This window comes from Sciurus vulgaris, assembly GCF_902686455.1.
Source record: "Sciurus vulgaris genome assembly, contig: HiC_scaffold_261_arrow_ctg1, whole genome shotgun sequence".
Lineage (NCBI taxonomy): Eukaryota > Metazoa > Chordata > Mammalia > Rodentia > Sciuridae > Sciurus > Sciurus vulgaris.
The window spans coordinates 5588650-5612769 of NW_027632793.1; the positions used below are offsets into that span (position 1 = coordinate 5588650).

At 44.5% G+C, this 24120-nt stretch overlaps 1 protein-coding gene across 2 annotated transcripts; it reads right to left on the reverse strand.

Moving 5' to 3' along the window:
* Window positions 1-1882: 1882 nt before the first annotated feature.
* Window positions 1883-14310, reverse strand: LOC306652523 (phosphatidylinositol 3,4,5-trisphosphate-dependent Rac exchanger 1 protein-like). 2 transcript variants are annotated; one of them, XM_079125373.1, is made up of 3 exons: window positions 5788-6102; window positions 3807-3899; window positions 1883-3153 (listed from the first exon to the last, which is right to left on the reverse strand). In XM_079125373.1, the coding sequence occupies exons 1-3, from the start codon at window positions 5803-5805 to the stop codon at window positions 3013-3015; spliced, it is 252 nt and encodes an 83-aa protein (XP_078981499.1). In that variant the 5' UTR covers window positions 5806-6102; the 3' UTR covers window positions 1883-3012. The 2 variants fall into 2 exon arrangements, 1 of the variants encoding a protein (XP_078981499.1); XR_013761430.1 differs by lacking the exon at window positions 5788-6102 and adding an exon at window positions 14113-14310 and having other exon boundaries at window positions 1883-3899.
* Window positions 14311-24120: the final 9810 nt, after the last annotated feature.

Sequence of the window (24120 nt, forward strand, 5' to 3'; positions counted from 1 at the left end):
CCTAGCAGGAGATGTTCCTTGACATGGGTTAACTCACAGCAACTCATGGGTTAGCCCCTTCTCATGACATGCTCATGGGGTTATATCCTCAGCAAGCTTTTCATGAAGACGATGTTCACCACGTTGCAAACGGCAGGAACTTCAACATGACAACTGCAATAGTCTTTGGCAATTACCAGGCTTTTTGGACACACTCCACATGCTGTGCCACGAAGGGGACTTGCATTGCTCTGCAATTTTTATGTAGACCTCAGGGTCATCTGGAAAAGCAAGAGTTGAGGACCAACGACAATCGCCTTTCGCCCTGGCTTTTCTCACTCAGTATTCCTCGGAATTGAGTTGAAAATGACTTGAAAGTCAGTTGTATGATTTGGGGATGCATTCGTGTTAGCTTCTGCTAATAGCATTCAGGAGGAACTGGGGGAATGTGCAACCTAGTCTCCCAGTATCATTGGATGTCCAGTCTCAAGAGGAATGAAGCCCTTTTCTAGACTACTGTTAATTAGGATGGAGGATCTGAAGAGTTGCAGTGAAGAATTGGCTGAATATTATGGTGTTATCATGTGCACCATGGTTCTGAAAATGAGTGGCTCGTGCTTTGCAGTCTTAACAATGACACAAGAAGCCCTATAGGAATGATGTCTCACTGAGAGAGGGAAAGCAGAGACACTAGGCTGCTGGTGGGGTGGCAGTGGATATAGCCAGTCCTGGAAATACTAAAAATGCTCCAATTTGAAAATGCATGAGAATACACTCTTCCTGCTCACTGAGGACTATCACACTTTTGCATGTTCCTTAAGGTGTCGTCTTTTGATATTCAGGTTTTGCACATTCCAATGGGTATTGACTTTTGCTATTGAACAGGAGCGTTTGCACTAAATATCTGATATTGAGGTGAACTCATGATTTCCAGAGCCATGCTTCTCTGCTGTGTATCGCAATGTGAAGTCATTTCCATTGAAGGTCAATGGAGAAGAGAGTGTGGTGTAAGGAAGGCCTTTCATCAGAGGTCTTGTGCTGAAAATATCTAAAAATCAGCATATACATCATCTGGTATCCCTTACAAGCAACAGGAAAAAGTCAGGAATTGGCACAGGAAATTAGGGTCAGTCATGATACTTGCTCAAAGAATGACCTGTCACTGACTACAACCTGTACCTGAATGATATATTGAAACTACGGAAATGTCTGGGAATTGGGACACAGACCTTAAGCAATGCCCGTTTATTTAGTGTCCCTTCACTGAAGTTGCTTTTGAACACCAACACCCTTCTACTTCTCATGCTCCTCAAATGTCCTTACTCTTCCCTTTAGAGTATTCAGCCTTGAAGCTCTGTGCCATTCCTCTTTCAGCCAAATGACTTTTCACCTCTGCTATCCTGCCCTGTGAAAATGTGTTCATCATGCCAAGAGCAGGGATCACAGGCATGTGCAGTGCCCAGCGAACCTTTCCTCCTGTGATTTAATGGCTCTGAGTGTTTCATCATAGCAGGTGCAAAGCTGACTGACACCCACTCGCACTATCCCAGAAGCCTCCACATACACTAGCACAGTCAGCGGGGTTCCCACTCACCTCCCACCATGGTGTAAACACAGGGCGGGCGGCTCCCCGGATCTGGAAGCACAGGGCCTCAGGGTGGTCAGGTTCTTTGATGGTCCTGAAGCAGGCACCAGGCACAGGTAAGGCATAAGCAAAACAGCACACTTTCTAGAACCCAGGGCCACCTGGGGGCCCCACCTCTGAGGCTTCTGGGAAGCTCGGCCCAGTCTTGCCACTCCCACAGGAGGAGAAATGCAGTTGACCAGAGTCCAATTGACCAATCCTGTGCCTGAGTGTCCTAAAATTCCACTAGGCCACCCGCACCACTCCCCATCACAGGAGCCCATGGTGACCAGACCAGTACCCCACCAGCACGTGCTGACTCACTATGGAAGAGGCAGGGTGACAAGTGGCCCAGCTCCTCTTGGTGCTGTCCCCAGAGAAACACCCACTGGGGGCCCTAGTGAGGGGCTGGAAAGGCCTGTTGCAGCCATACTGAGGCCTGTTCCCCACCATGGCAGAGAGGGCCATACCTGCCAGGGTGGGTGGCAGGTGTCCTGTGTCCAGGACACCCCTGCCCAGGATGTGTCCCCAGTCCTGCCTTCGTCCATCCTGTTCCCACCTGCCTGATGAAGCAATTCCATGATCCTGTGCCCCAGCCCCAGGTGCTTCAGAACTTTGAAGAGATGGTTACAGCTGGTACCCTTTGCCACTGGCACAGTCAACCACACAGGGACTTGACTACCTGAACCAGCTCAACTTTGACTGAAATAACCACATTCAAATGCCCACATTCCCACAGGGGAACACTGGCCTCAAGTAAAAGGGAGACTTGGACACCAGGTGTGTGATTTGAAAGTAGAGGACTCACCCTGAACCTTGACCTACCCAACCTGCAGCCACTGAAACCCAGAACCTCCAGCTGCTCTCCAGAGGGCTCACGTGGGTGCAGGGCCCCCTCAGGCCGGCCCCCACAGGCCATCCCCCACTGCCTGGTTGGTTTCCTTATCCTGTCACTTGGTTGCACCCCTCAGCTTTCTTGCTGGTCCTCAAACATGCCAGGGACAGCCCTACCACAGGCCTATGCATCTCTGCCTAGAACGTCCTTCCCCAGAATCCCTACAAGGAGTCCCAGTTCCTGGCAGCCTCTCTGTGTCCACCACACAGCCAAGTCCACTCACAGTTCTGTCTGTTCACAGCTTACTAGTCACACAGCTAGACATATCTCACACCCCTAACTGTGTACTTTTGTCCCTGGCCCTGTCCCCCAACTTGATCAGAGGCCCACAAAGGGTAGAAACTGTGTCCTCACAAACAGGTCCACATGCCCAGGGCCTGAAGGCCCCTAGGAACAGCCAGAGCTCATGTGCCATGATGGCTGCAGGAACAGGACACCAACAGGGCCACGGCTCTTGGCCCACCAGCATCCCAGCATGGCACCTCCTCAGCACACCAGCAGGGGTGGGGGACACTCACTCTTTTGCTTGGTGGTGCAGGGGGCAGTGGGAGCAGAAGCTCTTGTTGAGGAGGGACTCCACCTTGGAGAAGGGCTGCAGCAACACCATGTCCTTGTTGTTGAAGTACATGTTCCTGCCCTCCAGCAGGCCAGTCATCTTGGGGACCACAGAGCAGAGAGGCATGTGGTTATTAACCATGCTTTCCACAGTGAAGGACAATCCCTGTCTTCGTTAGGACAGGGCAGCCCTGCAGGCCACAGCAGCTCCCCTGCAGAAAGCACTGACGGCACAAGGTCTGGATGACAGCTGTGGAGGGTGACCTGAGCAGCAGGGTCAAGCTTGGCATCCAATGGGGTGGCCACCTGGTGACTGTTCCTCTCATGGGGGCTCCTGGCATGGCAGGTGCAAACCCACCTCCCACCAAGGAGAAGCTTTGACTTGCGTCTCAGTCCTGCCTCCCACCGGACCCTCCTCTGGTCCTGTCCAGGAGACACTGCCTCCTCCAGGGCACAGCAAGGAACTCCTGCTTGAGCTGCTGCTATTTGAGCTTTTTATCATCAAAGCTCCTTGGAAAACTAACTCAGAACATGAGCGTTCCCAGTACCTCTGCGTAGAGCCAGCAGTGGGCACCAGTGGGCCACATAGGAGCACACTGAGTTGGGGGGTATGCTCCCACTCCCTGGTACTTGCAGGAGTCCTGGGCCCAGTTTCCCCAAGTGAATGAAAGGAGCAGCACTGGTGTCCCCAGATCTGCCAAGCTCCCCACTCCCACCTGCACACAGACACTGCCAGCAGCTGGGAGGCCTTACCTCTGCCAATGAGCCCCTCTGGACTAACTTCACCACCACGTCCTTGTTCTTATTCTTGATGTTGAAGTCATAGTCTTCCTCCTGGGGCAGGATCTGAGGGCCTGAAGCAGACCTGGTGAGGCACCCCACCCTGACGCCACGGCACTGAGATCCTTCACATCTCTTCATGTGCCAGGGACACCAGGGTGAGGTGCAGATTGGGGTCTGCAGGACTGAAGACAGACTAGGCCAACTGCATACAGTAGGTGCTCAGTAGATACCTGAAGTGAGACCATCACCCCACTCCCACCAGAACCTGGTATATTCATCCAATCTGCCACCCCTTCCTCCTGCCAGCCTAGGGGACAGTCTCCTTCCTTCCATGTTACTGTTTCCCATCCACTGGCAAATCATAGGTGCTCAACAAATGACTTAATGAATAAAACAGAGGCAGAATATAGCCATGGATGTGGAAAAGCAGCTCAGAGAGCAGCAGCCCCTTTCCTGCTGGAAGAAGGTCCTGGGGCTCTTTGGGGACAGAGCCCCTGCCCCTCATACATTCCAGGTCTGCACAGGGTGGGAGATAGCTACTGGACATGGCAGACTCAATGGCCCTGCCCACTCAGCTATGCAGCTGATGGTCACAGGGGGCCAGACCTTGGCATGGAGGCATGTGCGGTCCAAAGTAAAGCAAAGCAGCTACAGGCCAGGGTAAAGTTGTGGGGCCACAGGGCTGCCCTGGGGCAGAGAGCTGGACACCACAGTGGGGAAATGCACCAGGCAGCAGGCCAGAGTGCCACTGCCCAGAGTGAGAAGCAGGATCAAAGTGGCTCGCATTGAGATGGAGCTGGGGAGGCAGGGTCTCCCAGGCCACTCTGATCCCTACATGTGCTGGGGAGCCCTGGAGGAATTGGGGAAAAAGCAGCCCCCACAAAGAAGGAAGTGGGCATCTTCCCATCAGGAAGACCAGCTCTACCTTGGCAGGAGTGAGCGACCCACTCTGAACCCCTGTCCACCACCAAATGGAGCCACACATTACGAGGGGCTAGTGTTCACCAATGGGCAGGCAGAGAACAGGACTGTGGGGCTAGGTGGGCACAATTTCTGCACAGCTGTGAGACCTTCCTGAACTGCAGATAGTCACAGCCACTGAACACTGGCAGCGCATGTCACACCTAAGGCCCTGGGGCGCAGGGAAGTGACTGCCTTGTGACCTGCAGTCACAAGGCAGGCCACAGGGCCGGAACAACACAGCCCACACCTGTTTCCTTAAATAAATTTTATAGGCACATAGACATGCCCACTTGTTTGCACATTATCTGTACCTGCTTTTTCCTGCAAAGGCAGAGGTGAGCAGCTGTGCCAGAGACCTCAGCATTTATCTCCTAGCCCTTCACAGAGCTAAGAGTACCAAGCTCTGAGACAGATCAGAAAAGCAGCATCTGGCAAGGACCCTGTGAGGCCTCTGGATGCAACTCTTCTCCCACCTCTGCTACTACGGCCCAGCCTGAGCCATGACTCCTCAGCCCTAGACCTCCTTAAGGCCACTACCTCTGCCTTCCCACAGACCACACTCCACCTGTATGACACAGAAGGATCTAGGACACAACAGAGTCATCATGTCCCTCCTGTCCAGAACCTCCTGGGACTCCACCTTATTTAGAGTAGCAGTCCAAGACGCCTCACATGCCACCATCCTGGAACATTCCAGAAGACACAGTTCTTTGTGTCTTACTGGTACACACATGACTGTGGTCTGTCCTGTTCACTGCTGCCCCAGCACTTAGCACCAAGCCTGGAACACAGTGGGTACCCAACACAGTATAGAAGGACATGCAGGCTTGGCTGCAGGGAGGAAGGCCCCTTGAACCCTGGCCCCACAGGGAACAGTGCAGGGGGCTGGCTGGCAGCAGGAGCCTCACTCTGGTGCCAGGAGCAGAAGCTCCAAGTGACAGGCAGGGCAGACAGGGCAAGCTGGGGCAGAGGAACAAGGAAGGGTTACCATGGTGCATGAAGCCATTGTTGCACAGGCCCACGCCGAGCACCACAGCCTCTTCCTGTGTCTGGCAGTCCCCCTCGTGGGGAACAAGAAGGGGACAGTGGCATCAGGTGAGTTGGCAATGCTGAGTTGCAATCCCGCCCAGAGTCACCCGTACAACCTCCACACACACCACATACCTTTAAGTCACCTTTCACTTGGGGCATTGTTCCTACAACTGAAAACCTGCCAAAGTGGCACCATCAGAACCAGGGATATGGGTCCTCTCAGGGTTGCCAGGGAATGACCCACTTCCTCCCAAGGAGCCCTGCCCCCTACACGACCACCCCACTAAGTTATCCAGCATCATTTCTGTTGCTTGCAACCCAAGTAATCTCAAAACTGTTGGCAAATGGAGAGTGTTGAAGGGTAACAGATGGAATAGCAGGGACAAAGAAGCAGAGTGGGAAGGAGCTCAAAACCACAGGAGAAAACAGGAGCAGCAGGGCCAGCCAGAGAGCAGCCAGGCCAGGGCCATGGGGCCTGGGAGCCTGCAGTGAGTCCCAAGTGCTGGGAACCAGGCCTGCAGAGTCCACTCAGCACTGTGAACTGAGAAAGGGGCTGCCAGTGGGGGAGCCCAGGTGCTGGCTGGAGGCCCCTTCAGCCTCCCCATCAAAACCACCAGCCCAGTGAGCAGCAGAGTGCTCTGCCACACCTCTCTGTCGGCAGCCTGAAGGTGTGAAGGGCATCTTCCCAGGTGCAGGGTACACAACTACTCTTTCAGAGGCTACTGCTGCCAAGCACAGGCCAGACCCTGAGCAGGAGCTGGGTCAGCTCTGGCCTTGAGGTTCACTGAGCTGCTGCAGTGCTGACACAAGAGACAAACTACTCCACAGGTACTCCAAGTCAGCCAGTAGCTGGAGAGCCAGTGAGCTCAGAGCCAAGCCAAGGAAGGCACCCAGAGGAGCCACACCTGGAGCAGCCACCCTCAGCTGTGTGGAAGAGCAGGAGGGACAGCTGGGACACAGGTGGTGCTCACAGCTCAGCATCCTGGGAGGCCAAGGCAGCATCTGGAGCCCACCTGGCTTCTGAGGTGCTCATTGCTTGGGGCCCCCCCTCAAAGGACCTGGGTCAGGTGAACAGCAAGGCCCTCACCCCAGCAAAGTGGACTCAGGTTAGAGCGGCAGGCCCTGGATTCCTCACCTGGAGAGCAAGCCCACATCTCTGGTTGGCAGCCACTACTGGTGGTGTTTTCTCCCCTCCAGGGTGAGGCACAAGCTGTACCAGGCTTACCAGGGTCCACAGCCCTGTCTCCCCACTCGCTTGCTCATCCCCAGGCTCCAGTCACCTGGTCCCTGCTGCTCATGCCACATACGGAGGGCCTGGGGCCTTGCTCTTTTCTCCAGCTGGAGTGTCCTACCCGAACTTTCCAGACCTGGACACCAGGTCACCTGCTCTGAGTCCATCCCCTAAATTCCCTAGAGCATCCCCCATGCCCTTCCCAGCATGTCCTCCCCAGGAACACTCAGTCCATCCCTCTCAATGCCACCACATTATCTACACTGCACAATCAGAAATGAACACCTGTCTGCTCTGTTTAAAGTCTCTCTCCACTGAGGGGTTGGTGCTGTGCAGGCACAGGCCTGGTGCCTTGCCTGTGCACCCTCACCACCTAGGATAATTCTATCCCTGGATTTGCATGACATGTGGAAGCATGTAGCAGGAAGGAGGGTAAAGGAGGAAGGCAGGAGTGGGGGGAGGCCGGGCAGCTGACCCTGAGGCCCCCTCTATGTGGCTTCTGTGCCTCTAAAACAGGAAACATTGCATAACAGCCCAGAGCTCTTGGCAGGATGAAATGAGCCACTTCAGGGGGAGCTGCTGGGATGGAGGCAGCGAACATACAGCAAATGTCACCATGGGGCAGTTGGGGAAAGAACCTTGGTATGAATCTGAGGACTCTATAAACATGCTGGAGTCCACTTGCTGCTGAGCACCTCCTGGTCTGCCTGCTCAAGCCAAAGGTCATCACTCTGATTTACCCACTTGATGGGGGGAAACTGAGGCACAGGCAGGTTGGGCAGGCTGTCCCAGATGCACTGAGGCATGAAGGCCTTTCAGGGCAGGGTTCTCCTCAATACCAGGTCATGGCTGGGGACACAGGACCTTAGGCAGGTCTGGTCTGTGGACCAGAGCTACAGCCAAGACTCGCATTCCCATTCAACTCTCCCACTCTGGCCCTCACTACCCACACTGGGAGCCCTGCTGCCATCAGTACCCATCTTCTGTCTGGAAGAGTGGCCGGTGGGCTGATACAGTCTTCTGGGTCAGTGCAGGCATCAGCACATCTGTGCCCTCCGTGCCTGGCTCCATGGCCTGGCCCTGCTCTCTCCAACTGCAGCCCACCACCCCTGCTCCCACTGGGTGTCCTAGAGCCCAGGCAGTGCAGTGGTGGGAGTGAAGGAGTGTGACCTCCACCTTGACCTGGATATGGCCCTGGTAGTCAGTTCCTGGGCCTTTCTATATGATTGGGCCTCACCCACATTTGTGTTCAAATTTGGAGTCTGCACTGGAGGGGTCCATGTGTAGATCACCAGAGCCTTCGTCAGTACAGAGCATCTTACAGTTGAATTATTCTGAGACTGGTATTGTTGCTTTTAACAGGAAAGGAAAAAAAGTCAGGCTACTATCAAAAGTCACACTTGGTCAGAGTGTACCTATTCATATGGTAATTTACTTTTCACTATAGATTGGCTTTGCACAAGAACCAGAAAGACAACTTCTCTTCAGACACTAGTAACAATTCATAGAGGAACTATATTTCTTCCCATACTGTACCTCATCTTTTACTCCCCAAACAGCATTTCAACCAATGATTTTCAAATAGAGGGGGTAAATTATCAAAATTGGACATTGACTTAGGGCAATGTCCAATTCTGATAGGATTTTCTTATTATATGAGGGGAACCTATTGGGGATGATGTAATAAGTACCACTATTTCAGTCCCTTGATTTAAGTATTCTAATTGAGAATCACAAAGCTGTATTAAGTGACTGCCAGACACAGAGAAAAACAGATCCAACATCCTAAAAGAGCTAACTAATGATTCAGTGGAAGAGTCAGTGTGTGAACTGCTGACTCCCACAAAGCAAACTGATAATTTGCCTGCTGACTCCAAAGCACTGTACTGAAATGTTTTATCAGGCCATGTCTAGGACCTTGGTCAGAAGACCTTGTTAGTACCAAGGTCAACCATGAGCAAACAAACAGAAAAAAAGGTCCATGTACTGTGGATTTTTATGATGCTCACCATGATATAGTGTGATAAACACTGTAAAACAAGTACAAACAATGATGAGGTCTATGTGTTTGTACCCCCATCCCCATGATGTCTAACTGAAATTCTAACTCCCGAGGTGATAGTATTGTAGGTGAGGTCTCTGGGAGGGCTTAGGTTATGAAAGAAGAGTCCTTTTAGATGGGAAGATTGCCCTTATAAAAGACCCCAGAAAGATGTCTCCACTCTTCCACTTGGTGAGGTAGCAATGGGAAGAGAACATCTGCCTATATGGAAGAAAGGGTGCCTCATCAGATACCCACTCTGTCAGAGCCCTGATCGTGGACATCCACCTCCAGAACTGAAAAAAGTAAAGTTCTGTTGTTTGTTAGCCACCCAGTCTACAATATTTTGTTACAGCAGCCCATGTTGACTCAGGCAAATTTAATAAAATGAAGAAAAGAAAAGAACAATTAATTTTAGGAAGTTTTTCCAAAAGGGAAATATCTGGTAGGCCTTACTGGATGAACACAATTTTGCAAAAATGACAGAACTCACAGTGTGAGCACACATTCCACTATGGACATGGTTTCTTACCTCACATCTACTGACTACTTTGACCTCACCAATAAACTATGAAGTAAAGGCTGCTGTTGTCCCTATTTTATAGGCAAATAAAGTGAAATATTAAATAGTTAAATATCTGGTTCAAAGTTACATAGAAATTTGTTAAGTGGCAGAGCCAATATCTGAATCCATTTTGCCTGACTCTATAACCTGGGGTTTTAAACCACCTTTCTAACCAACTACCTTCCAGCAAACAGGTGATAAAACTCACAGGCTTAATCTGGGTAGAGATGATACAAAGCTAATATGACGGACAGGGGCATGACTGGGAAGGGTGTGTGATGCAACTCTCCTGTGGACAAATTGAGGTCTTAAATCAGTGTACAAGTGTCATTCAATCTATGTTTCAGGAAGACATGTAAGGTAATTCTTCAATATAAGGAGTCTTCTCCACAGAAGGAGGAAAATTTAAAAAAATTAAAATTTTCACCTCACAAAACTGGAGGTGCCAGCTAGACAGTAAACAGCTAAATACAATTTGCAAAATTTAAAGTGAAAAGATAATAAACCTGTATATAAACCTGTATATAAATGTGCACAGACAAAACAAAATATAGACTGATGAATGATTTTTATCTACTTGATTTAAGTATGTTTTATAAATAAATCAAACATGTAACCTACCTTGCATAAGGGACTCAAATGAGTCCATGATACTATGGCCTTGACAAGATAGCCAATATTTTCTGTCCCTTTTTATACTTCCTACCTTAATTTATGGCAATAGTGAAGTGGCCATATCAGTCTAAAGTGCCAAATAAATACATGAATCAGCAAACAGAGATTTTCTTCCCTCTTGTCCAACTAAAAACACTTAACATGGATGGAAAAGAATGTACCTATCCATCAAAGAATCAGCACCTCCTTACCCTAACATCCCTGAAAAATATAAGAAACTTTGTTCCAAAAGAAATTTACTCTAAGGAAATATTATAAAGTGAAAAGGGAAGAATGTTTCACACAATTCTTTTCATATTAGAATGATTTACAACAGAAGAAAAGAGAAATTCTAACAATCAGAAAATAGCTGTCAAGTATGTGAATCCACTCAATGGAATACTATGGAGCCCTTAAAATTATGTTCACAAAAACTACATAATAATTTTGAACAGGGTTTGGGGCATAACTCAGCAGTGAAGTGCTTGCCTGGCATGCAAGAAACACCATACACACACAATTAAAAAAAGTCCTTTGTAGCCAAGCTTGGGAGTGAATACCTGTAATCTCCACAACACAGGAGGCTGAGGTAGAAGAATCACAAGTTGCAAGTCAGCCTCAGCAATCAAGTGAGACCTTCTCCTCCTTCTCAAAATAAACAAAAATAAAAGGACGAGGTGTATAGCTCAGTGGTAAAGCACCAATTTTGTTCAATACCCAGTATCAAAAACTTAAAATAAATAACTTGGAGAAAACTATAAGCAAAATATAAATGTAATACATGACATGAACAATTGTGTACATATACTAAAGTAACAGTGGCTGAGTCTAGAAGATCAATTCTATTTTTCTAAACTTTCCCAAGTTTTTTAGTGAAAAATTATAATTCTTTTTTTAAGTCCTTCTATGCCAACATTTACTAACTATAAAACACACACACAAAGCAATTCATGAGCTAAAGACATGTATACACTCTACTCAGAAGTCAGGTTGACTTCCCCTGTGCTCCAGTTCTTGAAGTAATAATGATGCAGCATAAGACTGGGTTCAAATTCAGAAGTCTTTCCCATGCAGTCTCTCCCAAGAGGAGGATTTCTACTTGGTCTGCTAGAAGATGTTCTTATAATACCTAGAAGATATCCTTATAATGATCTTCCTTAGATATGATATTCCTTATTATTTAAAAGAAAAAAAAATCAAGGAATATTTAAATACTTCCAAGAACTGTGTAATCCACTTCATATTTAAAGAACACCTAATTAGCCATGGCATTCTTTCCTCCATGGCCTCATCAAATAAAGAAGCATGTAATTTTCCAACTGTGTGAGTGACAACAATACACTCTCCACTACTCCACAACTTACAAATCCCAGCTTCCCACAGGAAGTTCTAAAGGACAATTATTCTAGCTTGTGTCTGAAGGTACAGTTGGCAATCAATGCCCTTGGGATATGTACTTGTGGATTCAACCAACAGTAGATAGAAAAGAAAGAAAATACTGTACATGCTTTCAACATATATATGTTCTCTAAATGATACAACTATTTGCACAGCACTTACATTAAATGAGGTGTCAGAGAGATGATTTAAAGCATAGGGAATGAGGGGCATGGGTTACATGCAAATTCTAGGCCCTTTTATGTATGAACCCAGGCATACATATTTTGGTATTCTTGGGAATCCTGGATCCAACCACCCAAAGATACCAGGGGATAACTGAAGCTTTAAATAAAGATGAGTGGAGAGGAAGGCAAAAAATGGCCAACACTCTCTCAGCTTCTGCAAGAGCTGTTTTATGATTCTTGCAATTGAATGGAAACCAGGCAACTAGACAGAATGAACAAGTCCATTAAATAATGAGGACACAATTATTCAGTAAGATAAAACATGGATCCAAAATATGACTAGGGAACAAAAACCAGACTCATACCTTATTTAAAAAAAAGGAACTGACCAAAGATGAGTGGCCTACAGTCACTGAAACAAGGGGCTCACCTTTCCCCTCACTTGTTCTTTGGTTCACTACTCTGACCTAAATAAGGGTATAATATCATGGCATAAAGATCAAAAGAACTAAGAAACAAAAACTCATGTTATCAATTAATTTGCTTTGAAACTGTTTAACAGCTGGATAAGTTATTCAAGAAAAACAGACAACTTCATACTAACTCAGTAATCCATTTGAACACATATAACCAGGCTTATGTCAGGGAGCTACCTTCTTAAACAGATAAGACTGAAAAAGAAAGCCTGAGCCCCTACAGCAGATGAACTTGTTCAGGCACAATGGCCAACAGCCAGTGCTGTTTCCTTTGCTACCATTGCATTCCATGCATCCCCAGCTTTGTGTTGCTCACCTTGCAATGGAAATCTAAATGAGTTCACTTAAATATCAACCAGTCACACTATGGGATATGAAAAATGGAATGGATATTCCCAAGAAGCTTCAGTAAAAATCAAATGCTGCTTTGGAATACATTATGACTTAACCAAGAAATCTTTTAACGAGTTCTACTTGTCTTAGAATGATAATAAAGCTGCTATGTAGCTATGTAGACAAAGAAGACAGTAAATTTGACAGAACTGCCTGTTGGATATTCAAAACTTGTTGTGGAAAATGATGATCCCATGATTTATAAGGCTTCAGCGATGCCTCCATTAGCCTTGTAAGACTACACAAATGAGTTCTTTTATACACACACAAGTTGGCCTTAATTATGTAGGCTACTGCAGCTTAAATGTGCTCCTCTAATTACACTCATTTATTCTTTTTCCACTCTACCAAGTTTTTAAAATTTATCTTTAACTCAGAATTGCTAAAAATAAAAATTACAAACTGAATTTTTTTAACTAAAAATGTAGTAAATGTTGCTTGAAAAATGAAACTTACTTCCTCTTAATGTTTTAATTAACTTAGCAGGAAAAAAAATTACTTAAGTCTCAAGAGGTCTAAGAGGTTAACATTTTTAATTACCTAAAAACTGTCATTTCTCTAAAATACAAAGATCATCAGCTCTGAAAAGGAAAATAAAATGCAAAAGGAAAAATGTATTTCATTACATACCTACGGTAATAGGGGTCAAAACTAAATCAAGGACAAATCTCTACCCTCAGAAGAAATCTGATCCTGTCTAGTCCCTCCAGATACTTTGGCATCACCATCTTCAAAAAATCACCTCTCAAGATCTGGGTTACAGTTTCCTAAGAATTACAGTATTATACAAATGGTACACCACCCACACAGAAATACCAAATAAGTGCAAATAGTAATGAGAGAGGGAGAGTGGAGTACAAACACTTTGATTAGTACAGTATATTTAGGCCTGGCACCCACATTGGAGCAATGCTGATGCAAAAATATTTACACCCATTGAAAATGCTAGGCAGTGAACACAGGATCTGCCTTGATTCTTTTTAAAATACACTTGTTCCAATACAGCACACCTGCCACCAATACAAAGTTGTGTTGTAGTTATAAACAACAGGTAAAATCAACCTGGGTCAGGAAGTTTTCTCCTGGTATTCCTGAAGTGTGGACACATTATCCAACACAGGCAATTTGAGCAAAATATGTTCTTTCAGAAAAAGGCATTCTGTAATTCAGCCACTGAGAGCTTCAGCAACAGGAAGACAGAACAGGAATCATGCACCCTTTCTATCATTCCATACTTTGGGGGGAACCAAGGAAAGAGAAAGGGCAGGCTGTCAGCGCTCACGAAAATGATGCTTTCTCCAGAGATTTCAGTCTCACTGGTTATCTTAAGGGAGTATTTTACAAAATTGCATGTACCTCAAAATTAAAGCCTCCGCTGCAGTAGTTTTGATATCTGGTCGGCTTCTGTTCCTGCTGTCTCCCTGAAGAACATCAAGGAAACGTGCTCCCTTTAAGCCTGCACAGGCATTCAGCAACCAGAAAAGCAGATCCCCATTAGTCTCTCACAACCACCAACCCACCTTCCTTCAGAAACAACCCGAGAAACACTAACTAAGAGGGTCGCAGGGTAAAAAAACTTGCAGACAAAGGTGTAGTGAAGCCAAGGAATCCAGTAATGAGAAGGGATGAGAGGATTAGGAGACTCAGTGTTGTAGGCTGAAAAGGGGGGAATTACATGCTGCCACCAACCCTTTGGATAAATCAAGAAGAATTTTGGTGTGAGCTTTCACCAACAGGGACCCCAAAGAGGTCGGTGGGCACGGAAGGGAACCCTTGCAGGACGCCTGGGACAAGGGCACCAGGTGTCCCCCTCCTGGGCAAACCGCTTGGTGGGGCGCGGAAAGGGCAGTGCCCACCAAGGTCCTCCCACCCCCGCGAGGGTTGGCGGATCAGCGCGGGACAACACTGGCTGCAGACACTGCACAGGCCTCAGCAGGTCTGAAGAAATGGAGAGGATAATAGAGACATGGACCACGAGGGTTGCAACCTGACAAAGTGGTGTGGGGAGCCCGCAGCAGGGGCCCAAGTGGAAGCAAGCTGGCGAGTCTGTACCTGGAGCAGCCTGGAGGTGTCTTCATAGGGAAGCTCCCCTCCTGCGCAGCTCGTGTCCGCCCGAGTTGACACCAAGGCACTGGGAGGCCCAAGCGGCCAGGCAGAGGGCAGGAAGGAGAGCAGGGAAAATCAGGGTTCTGGCCCTCTCTATTTTACCAGCTTGGAGGCACCCGGTCCACGCGGACACAGGAGTGGTGGGCGAGCAGGGTTCCTCCCCTTGCCTGGGCCTGGGATCAGCCGCTGAGTCTCTATTTCCTCCAGCCACCAGTCAAGAGCCTGGAATGAACTGCTTCTGCTGGCATCTGGGGGTCTCACTTGAGCAGGTCCAGTGACCAGGGATCCTTTCCAAATTCCGGACCAAACGGAGAGGGCAGGGAATCTGCGGGAGCCATTTTCCCCAGTCCTCAGGCCCAGGCTCATGCCCAGCTCATTCCAATGGGGGATAAAAAGCACACTGGCTTTCTGGCTTTCCCAGCCCCAACTCTAGTCCTGGTGGAGCAGGTTTGGTGCAGTATATGCAAATAAGGCTCGCTGTGCTGTGTGTTTATTTCTGACATGGTCCTTAACACATCACATCCACCATGAGCACTGTTCTTCCTTAGAATGCAGATCACATTCTCTCACTCCATTTTTATATCTAGTTTTCATTTCCCCTCATTCTCTTCACAAAGATATGCAGCCCCAAAAGTTGCTTGTATACAGAATTGGATAGCCTATTAACTATTGCAAAACCCCAGTGCATAAATGCATTTCCAACTCAGTATCCAATGATTTGAATAGGACCTTGTTGCTTCAAATAATGACAGAAGCCACAAGGAGGTAGCTCTTCATACTCTGCTTGTTTAGTTTAATTTTTATGACCTTATAGATGTCACAAACGCCTTCAGAACAAAAGTAAACATGTCTACCTGATTTGCATAGACATTGAAAAGATTTTTGTCCAAGAATCAAATTTTTTCATGGACAGTTTCTGAAAGGTGGAATGGAATCTTGAGTAATTATCATAATGTTGAGTTGTGTTTAGAGAAGGATTATTCTGAGGAGTAAATTTCATATCAACCAAAAGAATAACTTCCAGCAATATTATCATCAAAAACCATGGTAAATGAATGTTCCTGCAATTATTCCTGTACCTGATGCATCAAGCATCCCATCTAAAATTATTTTTAATTAATCAATTATTATTTATTTCATATTTAATTATTCAAAGTAAGAAATCATATAAAACTCATAAAATGTCTTTTATAAGTTATATATCAGAATATGTCTTCTAAGTAAATTTTGAATCCCTTATTTGTTAAACTATTTGAGCACTTACAGGTCAATTCTTGGATCTCATCTTATTTTTTCTAAAAGCAGCATTTATCAGAGTTGCTCATTTTCTGCTTCTTGGAGCAGAGCTGGAGTTAGCCTTGTAGAATGCCCCTGAGATTAGGTCTCCTATTCAGAACCCTCCTTTGGTAAATAAAATGAGATATATCTAGTCAAGGGAACATTATTTAGTCAGAAAAAGAAGCAGAATACTGACATTTGGTACTTGGATGACCTTTTAAATTATTGCAAGTGAAAGAAATTAGACATAAACAACCACATTTTGTTTGTTTCATTTATTTGAAATATCTAGAGGAGACAAATTTACAGAAATAGAAAGTAATTGGGAATTGAATGACCTGGGGGTGATAGCCAAAGGTTGTAGGATGATGAAATTATTCTAAAATCAGTTTCCAGTAGTGGTTGCACAACTTCGAGTGTATAGCTATTGCATTTTATGCATTAAGTGAGTGGATTATATGGCATGTGAATTTTATCTCAACAAAGCTATTAAAGGAAAAATGGAATATTTAACCAAACGCAGTATTATGATCCTTGATTGGATCCTGATGAGAGAAAAGTAATATATTGGCATAATAAAGCTGTTAAATTTTCTAAATCTATACATGGTCTTTGTTAGTGCAGCCCTTGTAGCCTCAAATGGTAATTATTATATAACACACACTATGAAATTTGATTTCACCCCTTATGGAAGTTATTGTCTTAAGTGACAGTAAATATTTGGATATTCTATTAAAATGACATTATTGAGACAGTTATAAAAGCTTGAATATGGAGTATATGTTAAAGTGATAAAAGATTCTTCTTTGGTTCCCCAGTTCATTCAGAATAAAATTCTCCCAATGTGTAGAGATCCTACATGATCTTCCCTCCCTAACCTCCTTTACCACTCCAAACTAGTCTCCCACTTTCCCTCTTGCTCCACGCCTCAAGTCACCCTGGTCTCCTTATTCTTGTGGAGCAATATGGGTACACTCCACCCTTAGTTCTTATTCATTAAGTATTCCCTCCCTGGAAGGAGATCCACATGACTAACTCCATTTCTCACCCATGTGTTTTTATTTTTATTTTTTTTGTGGTGCTTGGGATTTCAACCCAGGGCCTTGTGCTTACAAGGAAAGCACTCTACCGACTGAGCTATATCCTCAGCCCCTCTCCCATGTCTTTAATCTACATCTCAACAAGGCCCCAATCTAAGGTTTCTCCTACACATACACTTTATATCCTCTCTCCCTATTTTGTTATATATGTTTCCTTCTTCTAAACAGTACATGTACTGATTAGCTTTCCATTACAGTAGCAAATGCCTGAGACAATGTACTTATAAAGAAAAAAGTTTCACTTTGAATCATGGATTCAGAGGTTTCTATCCGTAGTCAGTGGGACCTATCATTATTGAACCTATTGGTGAGGCAGTACATCATGGCAGGAAGTCTATGGTGGAGCAAGCTCCTCACCCCATGAGAGTTAAAAGTGAGGAAGGTAGGGGAGGGAAGAAGAAAAAGAGAGACTAAATATTGACAATTCTCTTGAGATCATGCAACCAATAACCTAAAACCTCCCAGTACAACCCACCTCTTAAAGTTTCCTACCCCTCCCAATAGGGCTAAACTGAGAAACAAGTCAGGGAGGTCTTTGGGAGTTATTCCAAATTCAAAATCTAGCATGACCTAACTACCTCCTAAAGAAAGCTCAGTTCTTGGCCTGTTGTGTTCATTGCTATAGCTTCAGGGCCTGAAACTGCCTGGCATCTAACAGAACCTCATTAAACCCCTGCCAGATGAATGAAGAAATGGAGTGAGTGCATGAACCAATTAAGCCTTGTTAGTTTCAGGGGATATGATGACAAAGAAAACCAATGAAAGCCATACCATCTTCAAGGGAGACATAATAAATACAAGGTCATCGTTGGTTCAATTCCTCGTACAAAAAGGAAAAAAAAAAAAAAACGTAAAGGACATCTCACTCTCAAGGGATTGTATTTCTGGTTTCCTGAAGAATTTTTCCACTCTGCATCAGTGCATCTTCTGAGTTAGCTCATCTTTCAAAAGCAAAGCTAATGTTACACTTTTCTATTTGAGACAAGGTGTTCGGGTTTGCTGGCCCAGTTAACAAAGGGATTCTCCACTTTACCTAATAAAACTCCCCTTAAGTTTGCACTTTGGGAATGCCTGGCAGAAACCAAGTTTTATCCATTTCAAATTTGCTGCAGTTAGGTTGACACTGTGCTCCACCATCCATGGTTATTAAATGGGAGCACTGCTTTTAAAACCATAGGACTGAGAACATGGAACACTAGCTAGAAAAGTTGTTGAGATGTGAAAGAATATTAACTTAGCCAGTATTTACTGAGCACCTACAGTGTGCTGGGCACAGTTTTTGGTACTAAGATGAGTGTAGCAAATAGGACCTTTCATTTTAGGCTGACAATTATATTTCCATTGGGGAGAGAGCCCAGGGGCACAAGATAAGATTTGATCATTGAAGCTGTGAATACAGTAAAACAGGTTAAGGTGACAGGAAAGTTAGGAATGGGGCAGGGTTCTATTTTAGACCAGATGGCCACAGAAAGCATCTCTGAGGAGACCTTTGAGATGAGGTCAATAGGAAAGATGCTGAGGAGTTAAATCCCATTTGTTACTCTCTCCAGAACTTCACATTTTATTCTGACTGCAGTAGAAAATCGTACAATGGATCCAAGTGGGGCAAAGGCCTGATGGGGGTTCCCTTTCCCTGGCTTCTCAGTAGAAAAGTGGGAGCTAGAGGAGGATCTAGAGGGGAAGTAGGTAAATCAGGGAGGAGGTGACTGCAGTGGTCACAAGAGAAGATGGTGGCTTGGACAGCATTGGTAGTGAGAGAATGGACCAAAAATGGAAGGTTGCTTCTTGGACCATGAAATTCAAGAGGACAGGCCAAGGATAGTGTGGTCCCTTTCCTATAGTACTGAGGTTCCATGAATTTCAGGAAAAATGTATTTTAAAACATGCTTTTCTCATATTTCTATTTCTCAATGCTGCTCTCAAGAATTGCAGGTATCTTCAAAAACAAAGAATTGCAGAATTTCCCCACCAGCAGTACCTTTTGTTTTTCTGTGGTCCTAACTAGAGTTGGTTTTGTCACCCAAATAATGAATATACTCCAATATCTTCAATCCTCAAAATACAAACACATGAATATTCATAAGCATATAAAGACACAAAAATAGAGCCACTCCTGGCCTTAAATATTTCCCTACTTATACCCATTTTGTCATTGTCTTTATCGTCCACATTTCCCCCAAAAGTAGTTTACACCCCTGGATATCTCATTTGCAGAAATCTCATTGACAACATCACCCACTCAACTCCATACCTAAGTTTTCAAAGCACATTGGGAGGATTCCAGGTCTGTTCCCTTGACTGATTTTCTTACATATCCAGTGTGTGGCTAGAGACAACACAATGCCAGAGATCACCTAAATTTTGCACAGACAAAATCAACGGAAATTTTTAACTTCTGGCCTGGATTGGTTCCAGGAGCCCCATAGATATCCAAACCCAGGGATGCTTAAGTCATACATACCAAATGGTACAGCATTTGCATATAATGCATGCACACCCTCCTGCATGTTCTAAACCGTCAGGACATTCCACAGAATACCACATAGAACAAAAACACTATGTAATAAGTTAGGCAGTAATAACCAGGAAAATGTACCTATTTATATAGTACAGATAAAATTGTTTCTGTTTTGTAGCTGATTGTTTGAATATGAGTATGTGGAATTGGCATATATGGAGGACCAGCTGCAACCTAAACCTCTGAGAGACATAAATATCTAAACATTTAATCTCAGCAAAAGCAGGAGGGTGACCCATAATAAAGAAAGTGGTGCTCATTTTCCTCGCATCCCAGTGCCGGAGCTGAGTCCCATGGTTGCAGCCCCTGAGACATCTGCACAATCTGGTTGCAGCTGAGGTGTGTGATGAAGTCAGGTGGACCCAGTCCATCCCTTCCTAGAGGCTGGCCTTCTGCATACCTACAAATTTATTGAAAGTGGACAAGACTGGCAGTTTTCTTGGGATAGGTAACATTCAGCCAGAAACATCTGGGTTCTGTCACTATGTGCTGCCTGATCCTGTGTCCCTAATTTTGTCCTCTTCTGTTCCTGGATTGTGAATCATCCTTTTTTTATTTTTTAACTTGTACAATTAATTGCTTTGTTTGACTTGTGGAAGGCTTTTCATTTAACAATGACTTTGGGATCTAAACTAAAATTTTATTAATTTCAATATAATTAGTGGTCAGTGATATATCCTTGATGTTTATAACCTATTTGCATGCTTAAGAAATTATTAATGTTTAAAAAAACTTGCTTATCTGACTGTGAAACATACTATGATTTTGAAAATTTTGCCTTTTAAAAATTAGCAATATTTTATTTGAACAAGAAATTCAAAAAATAACATCATGCAAATCTTCTGAAAGTAATCCAAATCTTATGAAGATTAAAAATTTCACTATTCAGGGGCTGCAGAGAGATAGCTCAACTGGTAAAGTACTTGCCTCACAAGCACAAGGCCCTGGGTTCAATCCCCAGCACCACCAAAAATAAAAAAATTCACTATTCATTTTTACAAATTCTAAGGGGGAAATAAATTTGAAACAGGAAATTACAGAAAATAATGTTGAAACTTGTCTTTGCTTTTTAGGACCCTGTTACTGACTTTGGCAAGTTTTATGCCAAATGCCATGCTAGTAGCATTTGCATTGCATGATTCATCATTTTACATGTTTTCTTATGGAGATTGGACCCAGTTCTGTGTGCATGCTAGGTGATCTAACATTGAGCTATACCTCAGTTCCTGATGTTATCTTTTAAAACAGATTCTGTGCATTTCACCTAATATCATTTTACAAATCCTAGGTACTTTCCAGATTTCTATGTTTTAAGAACTTAAGTTATAGCACTTAAGCACCAACATTGCAATAGAAACAACTCATAAGTTCATGAAACAAAAAAGGAAAGAATGGAGATTGCAAAGGCAGTCTTGAAGCAGAATTCATTATTAAATCAGCATTAGTATTGTTTGCATAAAATAAGATTACCTGCTTGATGCCCTAATGATTAAATTTAGGACAAAGGGGTTTGGGTAGACATCTAGATTAAAGATGTACCCAAAAGCATCTTTCCATTTCCCTTCATCCTGTTTCTTGTTGTTCCACTTCAGTTAGTTTAATTTGGAATCACTTTGTAATTAGCTCCTCTCTTCAAATTGTATTTGCAAAACTTACATTTTCCTAGGTTAACTTTGCACAGTTCCAGTAAAATACAAAAAAACAATTTTTAAATTGTTTTACTAAGAAACCTAATTTCCTGTTTATGTAATTTCATTTAAATAGTTATTACTAATATATCCATGTAAAGTTATTTTTGATGTTCTAGCTAATCATAAATTGTTCCATTTAAAGATATTTTATTGATTAATGTCAGAAGAATTTAGATCTTGTTTAAATCATGATAATGTGCAGAATTTTTTGTAAATATTGTGCTAATATAAAATCAAGAAAAAATATGTTTCCAGGCAAAGTAAGGGCAAGATACTTCAGAAATCTCCTAAAATTAAAAAAGCAGTCAAGAAATAATAGATGAGTAAATATTTCCTAAACATGGAACCACACAAACCTCTACCAAAAACACTAGACTATTTCTCCAAGATGTGACTATAATCTGCACAGTGCTAGCAATGCCTAGGAGGCCCTGGTTTTGATGGTGTCTGCAGGACATACCAAAAATGCAGGTCTGAGTGGCAGCTCATGTGGATGTCCTTTCCTCAGACTATTGCTATAGGACCATGAAATTCGATGGATAAGGAGCATGTCATAGATGCAAAGTGCACTTTGTGATTTTGTGTCTCCAAGCAGCCTGAATATGTTACACTTATTCCTCTGTGGTTTTCTCTCCTACCATTCACTCTCAGGATGTTGCATCTTGGTGACTGATCTGCATGTCAGCAATTTCCCATACATACTTTGCTCTCATCAATGACATTAGTATATGCTATTATCCCCAAATCACTTTAGCTCATCATACTGACACATTTTGCACATCACACCTGTAAGTCCAAGGTCAGTAAAATAGGTCCATCCCAAGATCTTGTCAATCACTGACACTGAGACCAGACTCATGCCTGCAAGAAGAACTTTCCTTTTGAAGACTGAGTGAAAAATCATGAGCAAAGGAATATCTCTCTCCCTTAATTCTCCTTTTCATTCATATTGACTGAAAAAAGAACAGTATCACTGAGGGTCCTCTAAAAGGAAAAAAGTTGGAAGAAAGGACATGATAAGAATAAAAAAAAATTTAAGAAAAAAATTATATTTTGACACTTATTAGGGCTTTTAACCCTTCACCCTCCCAGAAAAAAAGACAATGGAAAATCCTCTGCCTTTATATTCTAACAGTATGATCCAGCCCTGTCTGCCTCACAGACCTGGAGGAGGAAGAGAAAATCAACAAGACAGTAGCCTCCTAGACATTAGAAAGGCAAGGTCAGCAGGTAACTACACACCATTTTTCTTCCACAAGTCAATTTTGTGAATATGAAGATGTGCCCTTGAGGTCCCAGTGTGGAGGACTCCTAAACTATTTATGGGGCTTAGTCACCTGGATGGTTAATATTCTGAGTGTGCCTTTACACAAGGGATACATTGCACTAACCAGAATTCTCAGGGGTACATCTATGCATGTGACATGCAGCTCCTGGAAGTTTTTCATGAGGGCCATAAAGGAAAAATGGTATACAATGATAGAATTCACAGGAGATTGTAGTGTACCTGTTGTATGGAGCTCTCTGGTGATTCTGGATGAGGTTTGTAGAGAAAGAATGGGCTGCATTACACAGAATCTTGAGTGTGCCTTATAAGCATGTGACTTTGGCTGATGACTGAATTAGAAGATTGAGTAATACTGCCCAGATTTCACAAGGGTGTGTGTGGTGAGCATGTGGCCTGCAGCTTCTAGGAGTCTCTTCATGGGGCCTGCTGGAGAGATGGACTGCACTGCACAGAATCATCAGGGTCATGTGGTGAGCATGTGTCCTGCACTCACTGGGGTCTACAGGTGATGCCTGCAAATGAAGGATGGTCTGCACTACCCAGAACTTCAGGGTGCCTTATGAACATGAGGATTGCTGGTCCCTAGAGCATCTGGGTGAGGGCTACAAATGAAGTATAGGCTTCATTACACAGAAACATATGGAATTGTGGGAGTATGTGGCTTGAAGCTCCCTTGATACTCTGAGTGAGGTTTGCCCAGGATGTTTTGGTAACACTGCCCACAAACCTAAGTGGTGCCTTATGACCATGTTGTCTGCAGCTCCCAGGAGCCTGTACATGAGGACAACACAGGAGTAATGGGCTGCACTACACAGAATCCTTGGGAGTGTATGGTTAGCATGTGCCCTACAGATCCCATAAACCCTGGGTTATGGCTGCAAAGGAAGAATTAACTGCACTACCCAAAATCCTAAGTCTTCCAGATAAGTATGTGACCTGCACTTCCCAGGAAACTCTTTGTGAAGGCTGCCAAGAACGTTTGGTTCCACTATCTAGAATCTTCAGAGGTGTGGGGTGACCATGTGGCCTTCAGCTCCCAGTAGCTTCTGGGTGAGATTTGAAATGGAAGTGTGGGCTGCAGTAAACATAATTCTCTGGGTTCCTGGTGAGCCTCTATCCTGAAGTTCCCAGCATCCTCTGGGTGAGGCTGAAAAGAAAGGATGTGTAACATTGCCCAAATATCTCAGGGGTATATGGTGAGCATCTGGTCTACAGCTCCCTAGAACTGCTGGGTGAAGGCCTCAGGAAAAAGGGGACACTAATCAGAATCCTCAGTGTGCCTGGTAAGACTGTGTCCTGCAGCTTCCTGGAGCAGGAAAAATAAGCTGCACTATATAACATTAGGGCTTTCTGGGGGTATGGGGCCTGCAGCTCCATGGATTT